The sequence below is a fragment of the Rhincodon typus genome, chromosome 10, assembly GCF_021869965.1.
Source record: "Rhincodon typus isolate 14 chromosome 10, sRhiTyp1.1, whole genome shotgun sequence".
NCBI lineage: Eukaryota > Metazoa > Chordata > Chondrichthyes > Orectolobiformes > Rhincodontidae > Rhincodon > Rhincodon typus.
The window spans coordinates 70250141-70276374 of NC_063341.1; the positions used below are offsets into that span (position 1 = coordinate 70250141).

Consider the following 26234-nt stretch of genomic DNA (forward strand, 5'->3'; position numbering starts at 1 on the left):
TTCCTGCTCCTCTGATGCTGCCTGGCCTGCTGTGTTCCTCCAGCTCCACACTCTGTTATCTCTGACTTCAGCATTGGCAGCTCTTACTATCTCTGAGCCACTTAGTAAACAATGCCAACTTTACCAAGAATTGAGTGATCAACCAATCTAAGATTATCAGTTGGAACTCCCAATATGGATGACTTACGCCTATCAGCAATGATGTATATTCATAGTCTGGGCCCAGTCCTTTGCAGGTGGAAGGAATTTGTCCAGGCTTTGCACGCTTCAGCCAACCAAAGCTTGTAGTGACATTGTGCCCTGATGCATTTCCCATGGCACACACTTGAGCAATTAGTGTTGACTTGTCTTCTGATTTTAATCTAAAACAATATTTGAGGCAATGGTTCATTATGAGTGTCAATGGTTTGACCAATCAGTCTATCTGCCAACCAATCCACACACTATTTCTCATATTAAGTATAAATCTCAGTATAAATTGTTGTTCCCTTTGAAAGTTAGTATACTAGCATCTGTCTTGAACACAAGTTGAAAGGCTTCAACAGAATGTATCTCATAACCCCAATACTCAAAATGTACTTTGCATAAACAGAAACTACATTGAAGGCTACTGATTTAGTGTCTATTCCATGAGTGAAGAGGGCCTATACAATTTAATTTCTGATTTATCTATTGGTGAGATAATTTTCTTCACCCCTTCTATATTATCCTGAAAACCCTCTTTTTGCTAGGGTTTGATTTAGGACAAGGACGTTGGGTAATTACATGAATCATGACCATTTTGTGTAAACTTTTGTTTTGGTTAATGCTAGCATATTACTAAATCATGTATAGCATGAGAGCCAATCTGGTATTGTCCTGCTCAAGGCTTGCTTAGTTGAATAACTGCTCAAGTCCACTGGCCATACATTGTATGATAGGAGAGGCAATGTATTGTTGTTTACAGGCCATGGTTACAGCTATGGAAGAAAATGTATCAGTGACAACAGCAGGACTTGAACAGCTCAAAGCCAAAGCTGAACATCAGAAGGAAGTTGTTATACATTCCGAAACACAGGTAATGAAAATTTACACAGCTGAAAGTGGCAGCATGTTTGAACATGACCCAGAGTCCAAATCAGAAATAAATTTGGAGATTTACAATTTCTGAACTGCACGAAGATGCATATCTAGCTTGAAAGAAGACAGTCAAAGTCATTGGAGGTTAGACATCTTAGTCTCAGGATAGGTCTGCAGGAGTTCCTCAGGTTAGTGTCCTGAATCCAACCATCTTCAGCTGCTTCCTCAATGATCTTATTTCTATCATAAGGTCAGAAGCGGAAGTGTTCACTGCTGATTGGTGCTTACATTTTGCATTCATCTCGACTCAGATACTGAAGCAGTCCATGTCCATCTGCAGCAAGGCCTTGGGCTTATAAGTGGCTATTAACATTCATGATACACAAGTGCCAGGTGACGACGATCTCCAACAAGAGAGAATCTAACCATTTCCCTTTGGTGTTGAGTGGTATTGCAATCACTGAATTCTCCGCTGCCAACATCCTGGTGGTTATCATTGACCAGAAACTCAACTGGACTCACCACATAAACACAGGGGCTACAAGAACAGGTCAGAGGCTAGGAATACTGCGGGGAGTAACTCACCTCCTGATTCCCCAAAACCTGTCCATCATTTACAAAGCACAAGATGGGAAGGTTATGGAATAGTCCCTGCTTCCATGGATGAGTGCAACTCCAACAACACTCAGGAAGCTTGACACTATCCAGGACAGAGCAGGCCACTTGACTGGCACCACATGCATCCACTCCTTGCACCACCAATGCTCAGTAGCAGCAGTCTGTACTATCCACAAGATGCACTGCAGAAATTGACCAAAAATCCTCAGACAGCATCTTCCAAGTTCACAACCACTTCCACCTAGAAGGACAAGGGCATCGGATGCATGGGAACACCAACACTTAGAAGTTCCTCTCCAAGCCACTCACTATCCTGCCGTGGAAATATATTGCCGTTTCTTTACTGTCGCTGGGTCAAAATCCTGGAATTCCCTCCCTAATAGCATTGTGGGTCAACCTACAGTAGGTGGTCTGCAGTGGTTCAAGGATGCAGCTCACCACCACCTTCTCAAGGGCAACTAGGGATAGGCCATAAATGCTGGCCCAGCCAGCGACACCCACATCCCACAAATAAATAAAAAAGTACAGTTACCACATGACTTGCCAACTTCAATGTTCACTGCCCCGACCAATGAAGGCAAGCATGCTGCATGCCTTCTTTACCACCTTATTCACATGTGGCGCCACTTTCAGGGAGCTTGGACCCCAGTATCCCTCTGCGTATCAATGCTCCTAACTAGCAGTTGGCTACCTGACACTTGTCTCCTCATCCCTTGTCTGCAGATCATTCAGTCACTGACCCTGCACAGGTCTTGAAGGCTGCCCTTGATTTCTGTTTTGACAGCCTAGCCGAAAGCTATATCCCTGACTTGACTGGGAACTGATGACAACCATAACAAGCTTCCTGGCTTTGTGTCTGTGCTAAAAAGCAAAGCAGTACTGAATCACCGTGAGCTCAGTATCTCCGGCTGGAAGGGCAAAGCACAGAGAGGCAGGGTGACGGAAGGATACTGTGAGCATCCAGGTAGGCTCAGTGTGTGCTAGTGCTATAATAGCAAGTGAACAGGCTGGCTTTGAGCATGACCCAGTCCATGAGCTAAGGGTAAAGCCCTGAATGCACAGTATCCTTACAGCAACACATGTTTTGTGTTAGAGATAGTAAGAACTGCTGATGCTGAAGTCTGAGATAACACAGTGTGGAGCTGGAGGAACACAGCAGGGCAGGCAGCATCAGAGGAACAGGAAAGCTGATGTTTCGGGTCTCTTACATTATCTTACATTACATTACATTATCTCTTACATTACACTGTTGTTGCATTAGGTAGAAATGTACTCAATATGCCACAGTGTGGCAGCAAATGTGCACTTGTGGTTTCTTTTAAACTTACGTTTGAGTGGAATATAATGTGCAGTTAGTTAAAGAAAAACAATGTAAAGTTGCCATAGTCCTACTGGATCACAAGGCTGCTCTCTCATTAGAGAGAGACAATTGATTAGACAATTAGGGGCAGCATGGTGGCTCAGCAGTTAGCACTGCTGCCTCACAGCGCCAGGGAACCGGGTTCAATTCCACCCTTGGGCAACTCTGCGTGGAGTTTGCACATTCTGCCCATGTCTGCGTGGGTTTCCTCTGGGTGCTGCGGTTTCCTCCCACAGTCCAAAGATGTGCAGGCTAGGTGGATTGGCCATGCTAAATTGCCCATGGTGTCCAGGTGGGTTATGGGGGATGTGTCCGGGGGATGCTCTGATGGTTGGTGTGGACTTAGTTGGGCTGAATGGCCTGTTTTCACACTGTAGGGATTCTATTCTGATGGTGGTTGAGCCCCTGCCTCAATGAGCCTTAGATGAATGGAAAGGTTGTGACCTTTACAGTAACCTCAGCCAGTGTGAGAATTGAGCTCATGCTGTTGGCATCATTCTGCATTGCTATCCAGCCAACTGAGCTAAACTCTGTTAAAGAAAGGCGTCGCTTGGTGGGATAGAATGATTACATGATCTTGCAACAGCACCTGCCAAACCCACGACCACTTTGAGCTGGAAGGTAAAGGGCAGCAGATACATAGGAATACCACTCCCTACAAATTCCTTCCAAGCCACTCAGCATCATAACTTGAAAATATATCACCATTCATTTACTGTCGCTGGGTCAAAACCCTGAAATTCTCTCCCTAGCAACATTGTAGGGTATCTACAGTACATGGACTGCAATGGTTCACGAAGACAGCTCATCACCACCTCTCAAGGGCAACTAGGGAATGGGGTAATATATTACTTTGCCACTTATGGATAATAAGGTCAGGATATTATGGTGTGTTAATTGCTTTCTTATGGTTACCTCTTTGACTTAATTTGCTCCTGTTCTGGTGAATAACCAGAATTATTCATGTATAAACTGTAATATAACAGAAATGTATTGTTTGAAAGTTAGGGGTCATCACTCAGCTTTCTTACATTGAAAAGACGACTGCTCAAATTAAACTGCCACTCCCAACAATATGTCCAGTTGTTACCTTGTTATGATCCCAGCTGAGATTATTACTGGTCAAGTCAGATCCCAGACTGAAATCTGACTTGAGAGATTTTTTTTTTGCATTTAACTTGGTGGTCTTTTAGTAACACAAGCATCCAATGCTGCAGATTTGGTTTTAACAATGAAACAGAAATTAAGATCAAATAGAACAAATCAAAATATTTATGTATAATATGATTTGAAAGATTTCAAAACACATGATATAATAAAATCCTATCTACTATCAGAACCATCACATTACAGTACTCATAGAGTCATAGAGCACAGAAGCAGACCTTTCGATCCAACCCGTCCATGCTGACCAAGTTTCCCAAACTAAACTAGTCTCATTTGCTTGTGTTTGACCCATATCGCTCTGAACTTTTCCTATTCACCTGGAGACAACAAATGAGCTCCCTTCAATATCACATGTGTGGGATCAAATAACCCCTTTAGCTCCAACCAAACACTTCTGCTCTGAAATTTTGAAACCAAAATCCTTTGGCTGAGGTATCTTGTTTCCTAATCATTCTGAACTACCTTCTTTCTCCAGGAGAAACTGTTCTTAATGTTTGGCTACCACCATGTTTTGTGCAAACTGGAACAAAAGCGTTCCACCCTATGGGTTTTCCCGAAGCAAGAATCCCTTTTTGATTCTTCTAAGCAAAAAGCAAGCTAATGTCTGTCAATGTTTGTGTTCTCAGATTGTATAAAACTCACAAAACAAACAAATTTACATTTTCATTCCAGGACAGCCCCACTCAGTTGCTGTCGAATCGTTGAGTAAAATCATTGCTCCAGAAATACTGACAAGTCAATTATTAAACCCTTTCAGACATGCAGACCAAAACCCACATTCCACTCGTTCAAAATTCAAACACTCAAAGGACTTTACTGTACATAAATCACACACCTTTCATCACAACAGATGGCAGCTGATGAGTTGAATTCATTCTTTTTAAGATGAAAGAAGAAAGTAATCTGATAAGTCATATGAATGACATAGCGACACAGAAGCTTTATACATCAGCTGTGGTTTCTGTCCTTTTTAATGTAATTTTTAATTTAATAAGGTAGACTTTGTATAATCTGGTCAACTAAAAATACAAGGGCCTTCTCCTGAATGTTGCTTTGTGATCCAAAATATATTTTACTGAGTGATGTAGTAAATCAGTACAATGGGCCAACAAAAGAACTTGCATAGATTTCATTCAACAAGTTTTTAAAACCTCAGTTACAAAGTACTGTGGATGCTGGCAATATGAAATGAAAAACAACCGGAAGAGCTGGAAAAACTCAACAGGTCTGGCAGCATCTGTGTGGAGAGAGAAAAATAGAATGTGGGTTCTAAAGAAGAGCCAGATTGGACTTTAAACATTAATTGTTTCTTTCTCCATAGATGCTTCCAGATCTGCTGAGTTTCTGCAACACTGTCATTTGCTATCACCTAACTGAAAGTGTTTTTCATGAGAATTTTTAAAAATTTGTTTGTAAGTTGTGGGCAGCAGTGGCTTGACCATCATTTATTGCCCATCCCTAATAGCCCTAGAAAAGGTGGTGGTGTGCTGCCATTTTGAATTACTGCTGTTTTTGTGTGTAAGCACATCCACGGTACTGTTAGGAAGGAAGTTCCTTGATTTTCAGCCAGTAACAGGAAAGGAATGGCATTAGAGTTCCAAGTCAGGATTGTGCAGGGTTCTGAGGGGAATTTCTAAGTGGTGGTATTCCTGTGCTTTTGCTGCCCTTGTCCTAGATCATGTAAACGGAGGGTTTAGAAGATGCTGTTGGAATATCTTTGGTGAGTTACTGTTGTGTATCTTATAGATAGTATACGCTGTTGCCACTTTTTGTCAGCAGTGAAGGGAGTGAATGTTGAAGGTGCTAGCTGAGGTGCCAGTCAAATGGGTTGCTTTGTCCTGTAATTTCTTGAATGCTGTTGGAGCTGCACCTATCGAGGCATGTGGAAAGTATTCTATCACACTCCTGACTTGTGCCTTGTAGATAGTGGACAAGTGTTGGGGAAACAGGAGGTGAGTTACTTACTGCAGAGTTCCTAGCCTCTGGCCTGGCCTTGTAGCAAGTATATGACTAGTGCAGTATAGTTTCCAGTTAATGGTAAGCCCTGGATTTTGACAGTGATGGAATCAGTGATGCTAATGCCACTGAATGTCAAGGGGCAGTGCTTAGATTCTCTCTGGGCATTGCCTGGCATTTGTTTGCCAAAGTTACTTGCTACTTATCTTCCCAAACTTGGATGCTATCCAGATCTTGCTGTTTATTAGCACAGACTGCATCACTATCTGAGGACAGGCAGACAGTGCTGAACAGTGCCCAGTCATCAGTGAACATCCCACTTCTGACCTTATGAAAAACTGGCGGAGCAATATCTGATAGTTTCAAAGTGGAATTCGATATCCACTTAAAAACAAACATTTGCAGGGCTATGGGGAAACAGCGAGAGAATGTGATTAATTGATGCTCCTTTGTTAATTTGTGCAGAAACCAGAGTTTACTTTCTTTAAGGTTTGTGAACTTTGTGTTCCAAAGTCAGTAAATTAATGGGCTTAAGTTGCTTTCCATTTAATACGACAAATTCTGAACACTTTTTGGAAAACAAAAATATGAACACTAATTCAATGAATTGCTACTCACAAAAGTCAAAGGACTCATTATTTTGTAACAACAGTGGTATTATTTAATGCATAATCCAGAAGCTCAGGCTAATGCTCTGGGGGGATGAGTCTAAATCTCACCATAGCAGCTGTGGAACTTGAATTCAATTTAATAAAAGCTGGAATAGAAAGCTAATCTCAGTAACGGGTGAGCATGATACTATCATCAATTATTGTTAAAACCCATCCGATTTGCTAATGTTCAGTGAAACCTCCTGTCCTTACCTGGTCTGGCCTAGCAGACCCACAACAATGTGGTTGACTTTTAATTGCCCTCTGTTCTGAAGGCCAGTCTGTTCTCTACGGGGTGGTGTTCAGATGAGGCACGCCCTGGCATCAGTTAGAGGCCAGTTACTAATATTGACTGGAGTTTGTCTGTTTCAAAGTCCCTGTGAACAGCGTTCCCTCTAATTATATTTTCCGGTGCATGAACCCCTGAGCTTAGTGCATGGCAGTGGCCTTTGGAACTGTAAATCAGTGCCAACTGGTTCACGCAGGCGTCTGGAGGTAACATTACCCATGTTCCTTTGCTGAAACCATAGAAACGTAATAAGAGAAAATATGGGCCATATTGCCTACAAAGCTTGCTTCATATTCATTAAGAACATGGCTGAACAACCACATCAACTCCATTTTCTTGATCTAACCCTCTACCCTTTGTTTATCGTCATGTCTAAAAGTCTCCAGATCTCAGTCTTTAAAGTGCATCTTGTCAGAGCATTCTCAGCCCTCAAGGCTGAAGAACCCCAAAGATTCAGGACCCTGCATAAGGAAATTGTTTATTGATCACCAAATGCTTGCCAAATGGAAGGCCCTTTGTTAATCCTGAGTCTTATAGATTCATAGATGTTCACAGAGCAGAAGGAGGCCATTCAGTCCACTGTGTCTGTGCGAGGTAACTAAGATCTGACTGCACCTAACCCTGTTTTGTACTTTTGGCCCATAGCCCTGGATTCTATGGCAATGCAAGTGAATATCTAAATACTGCTCAAATCATCTTGTTGGGAGCCACATTAATCAAGGTCAGCAGAAAGCAACAGGAAATGAGGACATTTCATGTGTATTTGACATTGACATTTACCTAATACCTGCTTCTCCACAGGATGCTGTTTGTAGCTATATCCCTTTGGAACATTGATCAAATTAGAACTGTCTTCACCAGTTTAACTGGACATTTTTCATCTCCCTTTTACCTTCTGCCCCTTCCTTCTCCCTCCCTCTGCTGTGTGACTATCAAGTTACAGATGAAAAAAAAGCCAAGTGGGATTGCACTTGCAAGAATTGGGTCTCATTCTGAGCTGCCAAATGTGGTAAACGTAGGCTGAAGTGTGAGGAAAAGCTCCTGTTTCAGAAAGCAGTGATTGTGATTGAGGTGTTGAAACAAACAGGGAGTCTGTATTATGTTTGCACGTTGTAATCAGTTGCAAGCACCTGCCCACCAATGCATCCTGTGCTGAGCCTTCCCAACCCACCATGTTTTACTTTACAGTTTTCTCCAGGATTCTTTTTCCATATTACTATGTAATGTTCTGCTTAGAAATATGCAAAGTTCTGAAAGCAACATGCTAGGATTTTATTTTTCTGGGTATTGAATATTCCCTTTGCGTTTTAAAAATGCATCAAAGATTGAAAAGGTTCTCGAGGGGCAACTTTTTCACACAGAGGGAGGTGTGTGTATGGAGCGAACTGCCAGAGGAAGTTGCAGAGGCTGGTACGAAAACAACATTTAAATGACGTTTGGACAGGTACGTGGATAGGAAAGGATTAAACGGATGTGTGCCAAACGCAGGCAAATGGGACTAAATCAGTTTAGGATCAATTTGGCATGGACGAGTGGGCGTGTTTCCGTGCCATATGACTCTGTGACCTCTTTCAAATCTTTTCACACTGTACTGATATTTCCCTTGTACAGTGGTATAATACTCAGCTTTCCAATTCTGAACAGTTTTGCTGTAGATGTCCTTGGTTAGCCTTGCTTATAAATGTTATTTGCTATCCTCTTTATTTGATGGTAATATTGACAATCTTTTGTGTCTTTCACAAAAATGGATTTTGTAGAAGTGCTGTGATTACTGTTCCAGGCTGACAACCAGAACTTTAAATTGAAATCATCTTCGGAAATGGTGGAATCTTTGAGTGAAGAGAAGCAGAAATTGCAGATGACATTAGAAGTTCTTTCTTGGTAACTATTTATTTACCCATTTCAGATCATTCAGTTTGTTGTGTTAACTCATCACTAACCAGTTCTGTGTTTTGCAGAACTGGTTTAGTGTTGCTGGTAATCGCCACTTAGTCTGCACTGACAGTACTAGGGAGTGTGTTGATTTAACCTGGTGATATGAGGCTACATTTTCATCATTCAGATGGTGGAAGTCAAGAAATTCCCTGGCTTGTGTGCCCACCTTCAGAGTAATTGGCTCTTAAGATGAAATTTTCAGTGTTAGGTGGCAAGTAGGGGGCACATTTTGGCCAGTTGATCCCACAGAGAGTTTTGGAGACAACCAAAGAAATTCCAAATGCTGAAGTGGGCATTTTTAAAGGCCATCGAGGTGCCGTGGTACTTAATCCCAGTGTTGATAGAACCGTTCTTATAAACCTCTTCTGCACGCTCTCTAATGAGTTCACTGCCTTCGTAATGTGTGGTGCGCAGACTGTACATAATACTTCACCTGAAGTCTCTAACTAGTTTCCTTTAATGGTTCTCCATGACCTTCCAGTTCTGGATCTATGCCCTCAGTAATGAAGCCTAACATACTGCATGCTTTATTAATAGCTGTCCTGCTACCTTTAAATGACTTACGCACACATTGAACCTAGTCTCTGCTCCTGCACACTCTTCGGCATAATACCCTTTATTATACCATCTCTTCATGTTCTTAATAACAAAGTGTATCATCTCACACTTCTTCATATGCCACCTATCTGCCCACTCCACCAACTTGTCAATGTCATTTTGATGGCACGGTAGCTCTGCGGTTAGCACTGCTGCCTCACAGTGCCAGGGACCCGGGTTCGATTCCACCCTCGGGCAACTGTCTTTGTGGAGTTTGCACATTCTACCTGTGTCTGCGTGGGTTTCCTCCGGGTGCTGTGGTTTCCTCCCACAGTCCAAAGATGTGCAGGTTAGGTGGATTGACCATGCTAAATTGCCCGTAATGTTCAGGGATGTGTAGATTAAGTGGGTTATAGGGGGATGAGTCTGGGTGGGATGCTCTGAGGGTCGGTGTGGACCTGTTGGGCAAAAGGGCCTGTTTCCACACTGTAGGGATTCTATAACTATGACTTATATGAAATTCTAAATTGTCCTCCTCCCAGTTTACAATGCTTCTAAGTTTTATGTCATATACAAACTTTCAAATTGTCCCCTATACACCATGATCAAGATCATTACATATTATAGTGGTCCTTTCCTTCAGCCAGTTTTGTACCCATTTTGCTACTGTCACTTTTATTCCAACATCTATTACGTCTCAAACAGGGAAGTCAACGTACACCACATCAATGGCCTTGCCCTCATCAACCTTCTGTTACCCCTTCAAAACCTCAAAGTTATTTAGACACAATTTTTCCTGAACAAATCCATGCTGACTCTGCTGAACTAACCCATATTTGTCGGATTGACTATTAGTTCTATCCCAAGTAGTTGTCTCTGGAAGATTTCCCCAATCCCAAAATTAATCTGACTGGTCTGCAGATATTCTGTTAATCACTGGTAAGGTCCCAGGCGGAGTATTGTGGACAGTTTTGAGCACAAGATTTCATGAAAGACTATAGAAAGAGTTTAGATGAGGTTTAGCAGGAAGTTAGTCAGGATAGGAGTCTTCCATTCTGACCAGAGATTGGAAAGCTGGGGGTCAACAAAGGTGACTGAATGGATTTTTTTATTCAAGAGGATGAACAGGGCTGGACAGACTAGATACATGGTTGGTATTCTGGACCCCCTGGCCACGGGAAATGAGGGCCCATGAACTTGGGATACTCTGCAGGCTGTTTTGGACTGAAATGAGGAGAAATTTCTTCAGAAGTGAGTGAACCTGTGCAAGTCTCTACCCAAGAATGCTGTAGAGGCCAAGTCACTGAATATATTTAAGAATAAAATAAATGGATTTCTAGAACTTAATAGAGTGAAGGGATATGCGGAGTGAGCTGGAGTATGACAGTCTTTCATGGAACGTGTGCATTGCTGGCTAGGACAGCATTTAAACAGTCTCTCCAATTGCCCAGAGAGAAGGTTAGTGTCAATCATATTGCTGCCTGCCTGTAGGCCAAATCCAGTAATGACAGCAGATTTTGTTCCACCAAGGACATTAGTGAACCAGATGGGTTTTAATGACAATCAACAATGGCTCCATGATCGCCAGTAGTCTAGCTTTTTTGTTAAAACCCCAGATTTTTATTGAATTTATATTCTACCGACTGCCATGGTGGGACTTGAGCCTATGTCCTGGAATATTAGCCCAGACTCTGGATCATTAATTCAGTGGTATTACCAACACACTACCACCTCCACTTTTTTTACATAGAGGATTACCAATGATCGTGTTGATAGGTGGAATGGGTACAATGGGCCAAATGGCCTACTCCTATTTTCTATGTTTCTATGAGAGATTGTGACAGAGTAAATAGAGAAAGGTAATCTTTCTGGCAACTGGTTCAGTAACGAGAAATCAAGGGTTAAAAATGTACAGAAAAACATCTAGAGAAAGATGAGCATTACTTTCACTTGGCTATGGAGCACTGTACAGAAGAGGCAGAGGCTGCAGACTCAGTGAACCTAGTTAAAAGGGATTGGACAGGGTTATGATGAACAAGCAGGGGTGGGGAGAGGGAACTAATATAACCACTCTTTCAGAGAGCTAGGATAGACACAACAGGCCAAATGGCTTCCACCTGTGCTGTAAGACTGTTTGATTTTTATTAACTCCCCTGAGTGGCAGTGGGGAAGATGTATCCGCACCCTTTCAATTTCCCCATGTGCTATAAATCTACTGCACTGTGTAATCTGGCTTGCAAAGTGCAGAGAGGGGCACCATTAGATTTTGGACACTGAATGGAAAACACTGAAATCCAGTTAAAACATGAGGACTGTCACCCTCCCCTATCATCTAAAAACATCTATTTTTACTATGTTGGTAGTGACCTCCGCTCATCTCAGTATCCAGGCACGCATGCAGCTCTCTCCTGGGTTTGACTGTTGCAGTTCCAGACAAGTAGGGTGAGACATAATATGGATGATTCTGAATAACATCTGAAGTGCAGCTATTAATTTCAAACTGCCAGGCAAATGAATCCTTGCCGTGCTTCTAATATTCCATTCTTCACAGTTCACCCTGTCTCTCATTCACCTGCCACTGGGACTTTTGATAAAATAGCTTTCGTCAGGACCTTTTTAATGTTCCATTTAAATCAGCTAAAAAGAAGTGGATAAAGATAGGCTGGGCACTCCATTAAGTTCCATCACTTAGGAACTGATTATATCACAGAATATTCGTTGGCAAGTACTGACCCATAATTCTGAAGCAGTTGCCTTAATTACTACATTGTCAAATCACATAAAAGACCGTTGAGTTGTATTATTAACCTTTATTACATCTTCTTGCCTTTTTCTGATGCTTAAATAAAATATGCATTAACTCATCTGTATTTCTCTAGATTTAACTTATGGTTATAATTGACACAAAATGCATTGCTTTGCTTTCAGACCTTTTTTTTTTGTCCTCCTGTTCTTACCCTCCACTTTCATCTCCTGAAAAACATTGACTCCTGTGGGCTTGGATGTTGCTCCGAGTCCTCAATGTCAGCACTAAAGTTTAGTCCTGAGCCCACACTTGCCCCAGCAGTGAGACCAGCATTGTGATCCTCCTGGACGTAGATTCGTATTTGATCATCTCTGCGTTTGGTGTCCTATGGATGGCAGGAAGGCTGCTCCTGCAATTGGAGGAAATCACTGCCAATCACAAAGGGCACCAACAGATGAAGGCAGCTTCATTGGTCTGCACTTCAGACTTCAAACACCCAACGTCCAGGCTGGAAGGCAAATTGGGTTAAATGCCCACTGAGCAATTAGAGATGGGCAATAAATACTATCCTAGCCAGGAGCGTCAACATCCTGCGAATGAATAAAAGAATCCCATCTGCTGAATTGCCAATTGCTGCCTTTCAACCTACACTTTGCCGCTGGAGCTTCTGGTATTGGAGGGCCATGGGAGGTGACCTTCCCTTGAGTGGGTGGCCTCTGCATATGTTGGGAGCTGCCCTGCCATTGGCAAAATGGTGGTGAGGCTGCGAGATTGCCCATGGTTGGGACTTTGCGATGTAAATTGGCCAGTCCACTTTGGGGCCTGCCCACGGGTCAGTTCCCCAGCATTGGCCTTGCTTTCCGGGACCTCTACTTCCAAGCTCACCACCAGTGGAGCTGGGTTGGGGATGTGGAGTTTGTAGATGTTTCCACAGATGCAATCCAGGATTCCTCCCCAACGATCCCAATAGCAATTCAGATGGAAACTGTGGCTCACTTTTCCCCCATCCAACCCAGACCCAAAATTACCAAAGTCAATTTGCACCCTGTCTGTGAGAGGTGAGATTAATTTGGGCATTGAATCTTCAGATTATATGGTTCAGCTATTCATCCACTTAACCTACCTATGCTGAGGGGAAGGTCCTGTTAAATCCTTCCAAAACTGAGGTTTTCATGGTGACATGGTTTATAAATGAAATTTGCCAGCAATCAGCTTGCCTTTGTTAAAACGGCAGTCCAGCTTGCTGGGTTAATCCTACCTTAGTGACGTTCTGCAGTTAATTTTGTTCATGGGCCAGTGTTTATTAAGGATTAGATTAACTCTTGGACCATTATGACCAAATGTGGGATCCTTACAATTGCTGTGCATGAGATCAGCTAACTCAACACAATGAATAACAAAGACAGAAATTACTAGAGAAACTCAACAGGTCTCGCCACGTCTGTGGAGAGAAAGCAGAGTTAGCATTTCGGGTCCAGTGACGCCTCTTCTGAACTATCATCAACACAACGTGTATTGAACCCAAGAGCTGTTATCTGTGGAATTCTCTGCCACAGATTGTGGTCAAGGCCAAAATATTGAATGCTTTCAAAAAGGTGCTAGATATAGTTCTTAGGTCTAAAGGGATCAAAGGGCATAGAGAGAAAGTGGGAATAGGGAGTCAGTTGTCTGCTCAGCCACAATCGTATTGAATGGCAGAGCAGCCTCGAAGGGCCGAATGGCCTGCTCCTATTTTCTATCTCTCTCTGGCTCAGTCTGGTATAAATGTGTACCTGGTACATAATTGAAAAAAGACAACTAGCCAAACTGCTCAGAATACTAACAATTAAATAAAACAGTCACAGAGAATGCTGGAGAAACCCAGCTGGTCTGGCAGAGAGAGAAAACAGAGTTAACATTTTGAGATAACACGGTGTAGAGCTGGATGAACACAGCAGGCCAAGCAGCATCAGAGGAGCGGGAAAGCTGACGTTTCGGGTCAAGACCCTTCTTCAGAAAACCATTAACATTTTGAGTCTGGTTTGAGTCTTCATATCGGGCTCAAAGCATCAACTCTACAGATGCTGCCAGACCTGCTGAGTTTCTCCAGCATTCTGTGTTTGTTTCAGAATTCCAGCATCTGCATTGTTTTGCTTTATAAAATTTTTAAATAAACGTTTCAGGCACATGATCTGGAGTAGACCAAATGTCCTGTTTCACCATTCAGTGTGATCATGGCTGATCTTTGACTTCAACTGCACTTTCCCACCTCTTCCCCATATCTCTTGTTTCTCTGAGAGAACTGGCTGTTAACTTATTATGAACTTTCCATGGAATGATGTTTGTGTCTTCTCTAACTGCCTTTAAAAGGCTCTTCTGAGATAAGTGGCCGTTTTTCCTGTTTGGTTTTACTTAAGGATTTTGATTATTGTTAATTGAAGGAAACTGAAGGAGGTTAATTTACACAATGAAGAACTAAAAGAGACAATGGCACAACAAGAAGAAGCTTTTCTGCTTAGCAAATCTCAGCTAGAAGAGAGGACATGGGAATCTGCTGCGCTGCGTCGACAGCTGGAAGCTGCTTTACATGATGTTACTGAAAAGGTATGAACACATTACTGCCCTGCAAAATTATTTTTCCACCGGTTTGTGGCTTCCCCTATGCTGAACAAATACATAGCAGTTACAATAGACAAAGCCTGGTGCTGTCTGTTGTCATTTGATCTTTGCTAGCAACCTCGTCTTTTGAAACCACCTCGAAGGACACAGACAGCAGATACCTGGAACCCCAGCATCTTCAAGCTCCCCTCCAGGTCACCCAACAGCCAGACTTCAAAAATTAAAATAAAAGCATTGCAAGTCTATCCGCAGCAGACGGATTGCAATGGTTCAAGAAGTCAGCTAGCCATCACCTTCCAAGGGGCAATTAGAGGATGGGCAATGAAAGCTGGCCCAACAAGCAGCAACGCCCACATCCAATGAACGAATAATGAAAAACAATAAAAAGAGCCAGATTGCTGGTTCAAATCCCACTCCACTCAAGTGCAAAACTTGAACCGCTAGTTTACTCACGTGATGAGGGAGTTCTGCTCTGTCAGAAATGCCACCTTTCAATTGGGATAATCCCTATCTGCCTGCTCAGATGGTTTGGAAAATTTTTAATGGCACAATTTCAAAGAGCAGACGGTTTATCTCTGGTGACCTGGCCAATATTTATGCCACGTTCAGAATGACAGGAATAGATGATCTGATCAGATTGCTGTTTGTGGGAACTTGCTAGGCAGAAATTGGCTGTATGTTTCCTACATTTACAACATTGGCTACATTTCAAAAAGTACTCCATTGACTGTGAAGTCTGCGATTTCTGGTGCTGGTGGACATTTTAGTGCGCATTCTTTCTTTATTCTTCGAATAAGCTGAATCTTTTCAAGGACATGTTTAGGTTTGAGGTTTCATGACTACAGGAAGGAAGTGCTTGGAAATCCATGTCAGTATTGAGGAACAGATTTGATGGCTGTCAGCTCCTTATAACAAAAACGTATTTTGTGTATTCAAAACGCCTTCATGTTCTGTAGAAAAAACATTGTGAAGGTACTCTGCTTAATGGCAACAGTGGGACAAAGAAAAAATCAAAACAGTTCTGAGGAAGGGTCACCTGACCTGAAACATTAACTCTGATGTTTTCTTCACAGATGCTGCGAGACCTGCTGAGCTTTTCCAGCAACTTCTGTTTTTGTTCCTATCATTATTGTTGGGGGGAGAGGTTTGAGGGCAGAAGCCTAGGAAATGGGGGAGATGTGGTTAAGGGCATCCTTAATAGCAGAGGGGAAGTTACAGTCCTTAAAGTATGAGGTATCTGGGAAGGCCTAGAGTAGAACACCTCATCCTGGGAGCAGATGTGGCGGAGGTGGAGGAATTGTGAGTATGGGATAGCATTTTTGCAGGAGGGAGGGTTAGAGGAGATGTAGTCGAGGTAATTATGGGAGTCAGTGGGTTTGAAATGGATGTCAGTAGAGAGTTGGTTACTGGAGATGGAGAGGTTCAGGAATGGGAGGGAGGTGTCAGAAATGGAGCTGGTGAGTTTGAGCAAATGGTGGAAGGTGTTGGCGAAGTTGATGAACTGTTCAAGCTCCTCGCAGGAGCACAAGGCAGCACCGATACAGTTATCAATGTAGCGGAGAGAGGTGAGGGATGGTACTGGTTTAGTTGTTGAAGAGGGACTGTTCCATGAATCCTCCAAAGAGGCAGGCATAGTTCGGTGGGGCAGGAGCAGGCAGAGACAACGGGTCGACCACACACACAGACACACACACAGACACACACACACACACCTTGTCAGTAAGTTTAATGGTGAGGTTAGGATAGAGGTTGGAGTAAGGTGGTTATGGGAATGTTGTCCAAGATGCAGGAGAGACTTTGATTTCTGGCCTTAGCGATAGTGTCACATGATATTTTTCTGAAAGAACAGACATCGTCCTGGTTTACTGTCTTAACTGATGCATCTGACAGTGAGGCACTTCATTTGTGTTGGTCTGAATGTTTTGTAAAGATCTCTGTAGTGGGACTTGCTTCACAATCATAAATGACATCATCCTTGGGAGTTGAAGAGCTGAAGTCCCTAGGGATCACTTAAGTTCCATGAAATTGCACTTATAGATAAAACCAATGGAAATTTGGGGTTATAAGCAGTGTACAGCTCAAGACTAAGGAAGTTAATGATTAGCTTCTCTATAAAAATGAAACTCACCATCCTTGGAAATACATCTCTGTTCCTTCAGTGCCAAAAGGGCAAAGTCCTGGAATTCCCAACTGCAGCGCACAGTCTGCAGTGATTCAAGAAGGCAACTCATTACCACCTTCTCAAGGGCAACTAGGGTCAGGCAGTGAACACTGGCTGGCTCAGCTAGCAACACTCACAATGAAACAATTCAAAATGAGATTAGGTCACTGATAGAGTACTATTTACCATTTAGGTGGCCCCTTTTGTAGCAAGGACTCTGAAACAGTAAAGAGCACAAATTCTAAATTGCCTCAGGTAGTAATGAAGAGAGATTAAAGGCATGGAAATATTTCCAGTGAAAGCCAAGGAAGATATTTTCATAAGAGGTTTACTAAATTATGGAGAGTTTTTAATCAAATGATTAGAAAACATTGATTTTCGCTGGGGATTTGTGATGAGAGTTCCTCAATTTAAAGTTACTAACACAACTGTGACCTAGTTTTATTCAGGTGAGTTAGATTTCTAACAGGCGGGTTGTGATTGACATTCCTGTGCTGTACAATCAGGCAATATTTCATTGCAGATGTCAACAAAATCTGGTGGATAATTAACCAGGCAAATAATTCATGTTTGGATAATAGTGACAACTTTGTACCCTGTAGTCATGTCTTCATTCACAAGACCATTATTCCAAAGACTTGCATATCTTGATAGATGTGTTTATCCCACTGTGGGTTGTCATTCTTTCGGACTGTTTGTTTTGCATTCGCAGGTCAGAGAGGTGAAGGATCAGACCGAAACTCAAGAACATGCCCTTCAGAGCAAACTACATAGCCTTGGATCGGAATTAAATAGAAAGACCAAAGAACTGCAACAGCTTCAATGGAACAAGAATAATGTGAGTTTTCTGTGTCTGTGGGGAGGACAGAACATATTTTTGTGTAGAGTCAAATGACAAATTAAAAATAAGTTGAAAGTAAAAGTGACCAAAAGTAGAATTGTACAGAACTGAAAAGGGGGAACAAGCTGCCCAAAAATCTATACCACAAGTGAGAGAGTACAGTACAGCTAAAATCTGCATGCAATTAGAAATCAGGCCCAACTTGTTTTACTTGCCCCTTTGACTTTTCTCTCCTTTATTCAACTACTCACTGTCTGAGCATGCTAACATATCTGAGGAACTTAACCCTACAGGTGACTGAATGTAAAAGAAAGAGGAAACATAGAAATAAATTATTTATGTAATGCCTTTTACAGACTAAGGACATTCCAAAGTGCTTTAAAGCCACTGAAGTACTTTTGAAACGTAGTCACTGTTGTAATATCGGAAATTATTTTATCCAATTTGTGAAATTCACAACTGCAATGTGATGATAACCAAATAATATTTTCCAGTAATGTTGGTTGAGCGATCATTATTGGAGATAATTTCCTCATTCCTTATTGAAATGACACCACAGAATCCATTTAACTTCCACCTGTGAGATTTGATGAGCTCCTGGTTTGAAGGCATCTCCAGCAGTGGGTACTCGCTCAGTGCTGTACTGAGTGTCAACCAGGATCTTTGAGCTAAAGTCTCCAGAGTAGGATTTGAATCCCCATCCTTTGGAAAAGTAAAACATCAGTGCTCCACATTGTGTGAAACAAATGCTGATGTAGAGACAGCATATTGGACAAATATTGGGCTGGACTTACAAGGGACCTGGGAGTAAATGTCAGTCTCAAACCGAGAACATGTTGCAGTGGGCAATGTGAACAAGCTGAGAGTCGGACTTGCACCCATTAGCAAGGCAGAGTCATACCCTCGAGAGTTGCCAAATGTTTTGATTGGCCATTGTCTTCACTGGTCTCAGCAGTGCCATAATTGAATAGTGGGCAGTGCTGGAACTGCAAGACGTCCCAGCGATGAAGAGTGTATGTTCACCAGGGAGAGTAAATCCAGTGTTTCAGGTGAGGGTAGGTTCTGGAAGCCAAGAAAGTTGGAACCTCGGAGAGGCATTATTTTGGAACACTGGGGGAGAGGGATAACATCTCAGATAAGGGATGCCCCCTCTGCTCACAGTGAAATGCCAAAATGATGTGTTCTCCCACAAACAGCTCCCTCCCCATTCCTTTCCAATCTTTCCAACAAAGTTGCTTAAAGTTTGGCTGTCTGTCACTTCTCAGCAATTTATGGCAATGGAGGTGGACTGAGGCCTTTCAAAGAACGACAAAGAACAAAGAAAATTACAGCACAGGAACAGGCCCTTCGGCCCTCCAAGCCTGCGCCGATCCAGATCCTCTATCTAAACCTGCCGCCTATTTTCCAAGGATCTGTATCTCTCTGCTCCCTGTCCATTCATGTATCTGTCTAGATACATCTGAAATGACGCTATCATGCCCGCCTCTACCACCTCCGCTGGCAACGCGTTCCAGGCACCCACCACCCTCTGCGTAAAGAACTTTCCACACATATCTCCCTTAAACTTTTCCTCTCTCACCTTGAAATCGTGACCCCTAGTAATTGAATCCCCGAATCTGGGAAAAAGCTTCTTGCTATCCACCCTGTCTATACCTCTCATGATTTTGTAGACCTCAATCAGGTCCCCCCTCAACCTCCGTCTTTCTAATGTAAATAATCCTAATCTACTCAATCTCTCTTCATAGCTAGCGCCCTCCATATCAGGCAACGTCCTGGTGAACCTCGCTGCACCCTCTCCAAAGCATCCACATCCTTTTGGTAATGTGGCGACCAGAACTGTACGTAGTTCATTGAACAATAATTGGCATCTTCAGACTGTCAATGGGCCTAAGGGTGTATGGGCTAGTGAACACCTTCCCCTTCTCACCATATTTATGGGGACTGGGTTGATAATAGGCAGGAAGTCAGTAGGCTGGAAGCCTGACATTTTATGTTCCGTTCAGCCAAAACTGAAGATAAATCTGATGGTGTAGACCATAAAGTCCAGTTTATTGATTAAAACACAGAAAACACTGCATGATGGAGGTTTGTGGTGTTATTATTGTTTGAAAACTTGAATTCTAATGTGGACAGAACCATGTCTAGCTTTCAGTTGATATACATTTCTACGCCGCGTGTATTAAGAAGGGAAGGACATGTTTTTACTTTCATTTTTGGGTTCTGGAGGTGATATGAAGTTGTCTGGATATTCGTTTACATGCATTTAAATGAGGCATTTAGAAATAACTCTCATGGTGAATAGGTCATTGCTTTGGAACACAAGGAGAGAAGAGAGGGGGCAAAAATTTGGACTGTTGCCTAGAAGCAAGGCCTCCTATGTCACTAGAAAACAGAGACAAAAACAAGTTTCATTTCAGAGAGAGAGTACAATCCAGAAGGTCAGTGAGTGTGCAAGATTCTTTCTGAGGGAAGCAAGTCATTTAGAGAAAGGCATGTAAGAGCAACAATACAGTTCTTCACTCTCCTGAACAGTCAGGGCACAATTAAAGAAGGTCTAACTGGTTCAGAAGCAAACGAGAGAAAAGCTCTAGAAATAGAAATCTATGGGCGAGAGGTTTAAGGAATCCATGTCGAGTAGGTGTTGCAGTTTGTTTGTGCCCACTGAAGGAATTTTAAAGTTCAAATGAGGTGAAGCTTCACTGGGGCTTGAGTATCTGCTAGGTTGTTGTTGAGGGTGTAACTTCCAAAGTTACACAATCCACAAAATCTCTGCTCTTTGCTGTCCCTAATTCAGGAATCAAAGCTCCTAGTTAAGGAAGTGAACTTTTAAACTGTTGCAGAGATGGCTATATCCCTTTAGCATTCCACCACCCCCCACAGTGGCTACAAGAGCAGGTCAGAGGCTAGGAACAGATGAAAGCTACAAGACACAAGTCAGGAGTGTGATGGACTAAGACTATAAGAACGGAATCATTGGACATTCTCTGATAGAACAAAGAAAATAAAAAGCCTGTTTTTTCAGACGCAGAAGCATCTGATCTCAAGGTCATTTCACACTTTCTTTCAGACAAATACCCCATATGAATCTCAAGAATTTATACATTAATCTCGAGCTTTACAAGTGGGGTAGGTATGGGGAGGAGGCATGAATCTCTATTGAATTCCGTGACACCAAGGGATGAATAAGTGAAAACGCAATATAATACCAGGCTCAGTCAGAGACTGAGAAGCTTGCTCAAGTCTTGTAGTTAAATCTGATATTTACAGAAAAAAAGGTTGACTGACAGAGGTTACAGAGTTTGTTCTAAGGTTGTTGAGCAAATATAAATCAGGTACTGAACAAATATTACCTGTGAATTAACCTTTACAACAATCAGCAAGGTAATTTGAGATGATCATTTCAGATTTCCTTTAAGCTTAAGCATTATTATTTTCTGATGACTGCAATTTTTTTGAACTGCACCAAGAATTTCTGCCACGTTTTTGTATTCCATTTTCCAATGACCTGAAAAGATTAAATACAATGCGGCAACCAGTGAGTTTGCAATTACTTTGAAACCCTTGAAACCATGAATTAATCTTCACTGTGTTCATGATTGAATTTTCTACCAGCAAAACATTACAAATGATTTTCAAGACTTCTGAAATTACCACTTTCGAATTTTGCATTGCAATATTTCTGCGTCTTTGGCAGAATAATGCTATGAAGTTAGGTTAAATAAAGGAGTGGGGTTAGACAGAAACAAACCCAAATCAACAGAAAGTAATTCAGTTAGACAGTGGAGTCTATTGTTTCTCTCATTCATGCTTTCGAGGTCAGAATGTGCACTTCCATTGGCATGATCCATGCTCATAGGCAGTGTACTGCAGTGCTTTACCATTGCCTGTGGCTGTTTGGCTCTTATTGCCTGCTACCAGGCAAACTGGAAGGACTTACAGGTTGACAATTAACCTGCTCGGTTGCATTATGAACATACATTCCACGTTCAACAAATCTTAGTGTGCAATTGAAACATGGAGCTTCTGGGTCAGAGGCCAGGACAACACACTGTGCTATAAGACCTCCAGACAGCATACCGCTGAGAAAGGAAAAACAATTTAGATCACAAGGAATAAATTTTGAGGAGAACTTAAAAGAGTTGGCAAAAAAAAATCTCAGGATCACAAAGCAATGCGGAAGGGGGCTATTCATTCCATCGAGCCTGCATTGGTTCTATTTCCTTGTGCCAACCTCCTGCCTTTTCCCCAGATCTCTGCACACCATTTCCACACAAATAATTATCCAATATCCTCTTGAATGCCTGCATTGAACCTGCCTGCACGACAATTCCAGGCAGTGCATTCCACACCCTAACTACTCACTGTGTGGAAACGTTTCTTCCTCACATCACACCTCAGTTGCACATCACTTTAAATTTATGCCTTCTTGTTTTTTTTTCTTTCATGAGTGGAAACATCTTCTTTCATTCTACTCTGTCCACCTCACTCACAATTTTGAAAACTCTCATCAAATTTCCTTTCTGTAGGGAGCGCTGCCTGGTTTATTGCTCACCAGCTCCCTGGTTCTGACACTGGGCTTCTGTAGTGAAATGCGGTGTGGTGGAAAACACAGGAGGCAGATTTTATTGAACAACCAAGCAAAATTTAATATATTTACACAAAACAAGAAAGGCAACATCAAAATTTAAAAACCCGCCTATCTCTGACTGAGACCTGTCTCCCAGTTAACGTGACCCCCAGTTAAGCCTTGCAGCCAGGACTTGATACAGTGGGTAAATAGATACAATGGGTACATTGGGTACATAGATACATTGCCCTGGTCAGTGTCTTGTATTCCTGGATGCCTTCGAGTAGAGGTTCGTGGTTAGCTACTGGTGTTCTGTGGTTGCGAGGGCTGCTCTCTTTCGTGAGAGGGGCCTGCTTTTCGCTCGGACTCTCAAACTCTCCTCGCGGAGCCCACCTCAGAGCACACACGCAGTGCTGGTATCACAGGGCTGGTATCGCTCTCTTTCTCCTTCTCTCTCTCTTCCTTCTCTGCCGTGCTGCAGGCCCCCTTATCTCCCACCAGATCTGTTAGCTATTGTTCCCCCTCTCGGGGCTGAATGGGCTTCCTGAGCACTGGAGTCGGTGTGAACGGTTTTTTGATTAAGGTGAATGGTTTCGATGGCTTTGGAATGTCCAGTATTTTCCTTGGATGGGTATTCAAAGATGTAATGTTGGCACTAAGGCATTTTGGGATACCCTGTTATTGTGAACTTTATTTTTTATTAATTACAAGCCAGTTTTTTTGTGAAACACCTTGAGACATTCTTCTCCACTAAATACCACCCAAATAGTGACTTTAATGGAGGTGATGGGGGTCTCAGAAGGGGGTGGCACGGTGGCACAGTGGTTAGCACTGCTCCCTGACAGCGCCAGGGACCCGGGTTTGATTCCACCCTGGGGTGACTGTCTGTGTGGAGTTCACACATTCTCCCTGTGTCTGTGTGGGTCCCTCTGGGTGCTCCGGTTTTCTCCCGCAGTCCAAAGATATGTAGGTTAGGTGGATTGGCTATGGGAAATTGCTCATAGTGTCCAGGGATGTGTAGGTTAGCTGGGCTAGCCATGAGAAATGCAGGGCTACTGTGATGGGGTAGAGGGGTGGATCTGGGTCAGATGCTCTTCGGAGGGTTGGTGTGGACTTGATGGGCCGAATGGCCTGCTTTCACACTGTAGTGATTCTATTCATTCAGGTTTGAATAGTGTTGTGAATGTCTTTGCATTCATAGGTGGAACAGGTTTGCTTGTAGCACAATGGTGTGGAATGTTCAGTATTTCTGTGCCTGACCACTGGCTGGAAAATTGAATGGCTTTGTACCTCTGTAGGCTGCAGAGGGTCTGAAGCTGTTGCAGTTGTTTGTTTCCTGCAGTCTGGCTTCCATTGTTTAAGGCGATGGCCTCGTGGTATTATCACTGGACTGTTAACCCAGAGACCCAGATAACGTTCTGGGGATCCGGGTTCGAATCCCACCACGGCAGATGGTGGAATTTGAATTCAATAAAAACCTGGAATTAAGAATCTAATGTTAAATCCACTGCCAATTGTTGGGGGCAAAACCCATCTGGTTCACTAATGCCCTTTAGGGAAGGAAACTGCCATCCTTACCTGGTCTGGCCTACATGTGACTCCAGACCCACACCAATGTGGTTGATGCTTAACTGCCCTCTGGGCAATTAGGGATGGGGCAATAAATGCTGCCTAGCCAGAAACACCCTCATCCTGTGAATGAATAAAGGAAAAGAAAAGCTGGGGCATGAATAGGCATCTTTAGTTGTAGTTGGTTGGCTCGCCGAGCTGGTTTGTTGTTTCGCAGACGTTTTGTTATCATGCTGGGTAACATCATCAGTGCAGCCTCCGATGTAGCTTCATCAGCTTCATCAGAGGCTGCACTGATGATGTTACCCAGCATGGTAATGAAACGTCTGCGAAACAACGTACCAGCTCAGCGAGCCACAACCCGAGCTACAGGTCTACTCTGAAATCTTAGAGGCGTCTTTAGTTTCTGCAAGCTAACTCCTGTTCCAGACATCTGCCCCTGGGATTGCATATTTCCCAGTTTGTCCCAACTAGCCTTTTCCTGACTCAGTTGCAGCCCATGGTTTCTGGAGTCCCAAAAGTTCGCTGAATTTAATCCAAAGTAATTTCCACAACTTCTACCTTCAGAGGGTGTTATGTCCAGGGTATGGCTATAAACTGATGGGGATTTTTGCCCTACCTTACATCTCAGCCTTCTTCTCTCCAAGGAGAACAGTTCCAACTTCTTAAGTCTACTCTTATGACTGAAGCACGATTTGTAACTCTGAAGCAGACCATGACCAAATGCAATAAGACCTGGACAATAACCAGGCTGGGCTGAAAAGTGATGAGCAACATTCAAACCACACAAGTGCTAGGCAATTACCATCGTCAATAAGAGACAACCTAATCACTGCCCTTTGACATTACCATCACTGAATTCCCCCACTATCAACATCCTGGGGGTTACCATTGACCACAGACCGCACTGGACGCCCCATATTAACACACTGGCTATGAGGACAGGTCAGAGACTAGGAATACTGCAGTGAGTAACTCCTTTCCTGACTCCTTAAAGCATGTCCACCTAGGCTATGACCATCACCAACAGGAGACAATCTAACCACCGCCCCTTGACATTCATTGGTGTAACCATCACTGAATCCCCCATTATCAACATCTTGGGAGTTATCATTCATCAGAAACTCAACTGGACTCACCACATTAACAGAGTGGCTACAAGAGCAGGTCAGAGGCTAAGAATAGATGAAGGCTACAAGGCACAAATCAGGAGTGTGATGAACTAAGGTTATAAGATACAGTATCGGAACAGAATCGGGGCATTTGGCCCATCGGGTCTGCTCCACCACTCGATTATGGCTGATATGTTACTCAACTCCATTCTCCTGCCTTCTTCCTGTAACATTTGATCTCTTAACTAATCAAGAACTAACTATCTCACTCTTAAAGATACTCAATGACTTGGCCTCCACAGCCTTCTGTGGCAATGAGTTCCATAGATTCACCTCTCCCTAGTTGAAAAAAAATTCCTCCTCTTCTCAGTTCTAAAGGTTGTCCCTTCACTGTGTCCTCAGGTCCTCGTCTCTCCTACTAGTAGAAATATCTTTTCAATGTCCATTCTATCCAGGCCTATCAGAATTCTGTAAGTTTCAATGAGATCTCTCCTCATCCTTCTCTAAACTCCATTGAGTGCATACGCAGAGTTCTCAACCATTCCTCATATGACAAGTCTCTCATTCCTAGGATCATTCCTGTAATTTCCTCTGAACCCCCTCCAAGGCCAGCACATCCTTCCTTAGATATAGGGCCCAAAATACTCCCCACTATCCTGGATGAGCTCCAACAACACTCAAGAAGCTTGACACCATCCAGGACAAAGCAGCCCGCTTTATTGACATCACATCCACAAACATTCAACCACTTCAACACCGACGCTCAGTAACAGCAGTGTCTACTATCTCCAAGATGCACTCCAGAAAATCACCAAAGATCCTCAGACTGCATCTTCCAAACCCATGACCACTTCCATCTAGAAGGACAAGGGCAGCAGATACATGGGAACACTACCACCTGCAAATTCCTGTCCAAGTCACTCACCATCCTGACTTGGAAATATATCAATGCTCTTTCAGTGTCGTTGGGTCCAAATCCAGGAATTCCCTCCCTAATACCATAGTGGGTGTACCTACAGCATTAGGACCTCTCGACTTCAAAAAGGCGGCTCACCACCACCTTCTCAAG

At 42.9% G+C, this 26234-nt stretch overlaps 1 protein-coding gene across 1 annotated transcript in view; it reads left to right on the forward strand.

Moving 5' to 3' along the window:
- LOC109935475 (protein BCAP-like) overlaps nucleotides 1–26234 on the forward strand; it is a 193305-nt gene that overhangs the window by 166181 nt on the left and 890 nt on the right. Inside the window, exons 10-13 of the mRNA XM_020534118.2 lie at nucleotides 947–1057; nucleotides 8880–8980; nucleotides 14738–14900; nucleotides 17789–17914. Coding sequence (XP_020389707.1) covers nucleotides 947–1057; nucleotides 8880–8980; nucleotides 14738–14900; nucleotides 17789–17914 — 501 coding nt within the window. The remainder of the gene's footprint in view (nucleotides 1–946; nucleotides 1058–8879; nucleotides 8981–14737; nucleotides 14901–17788; nucleotides 17915–26234) is intronic.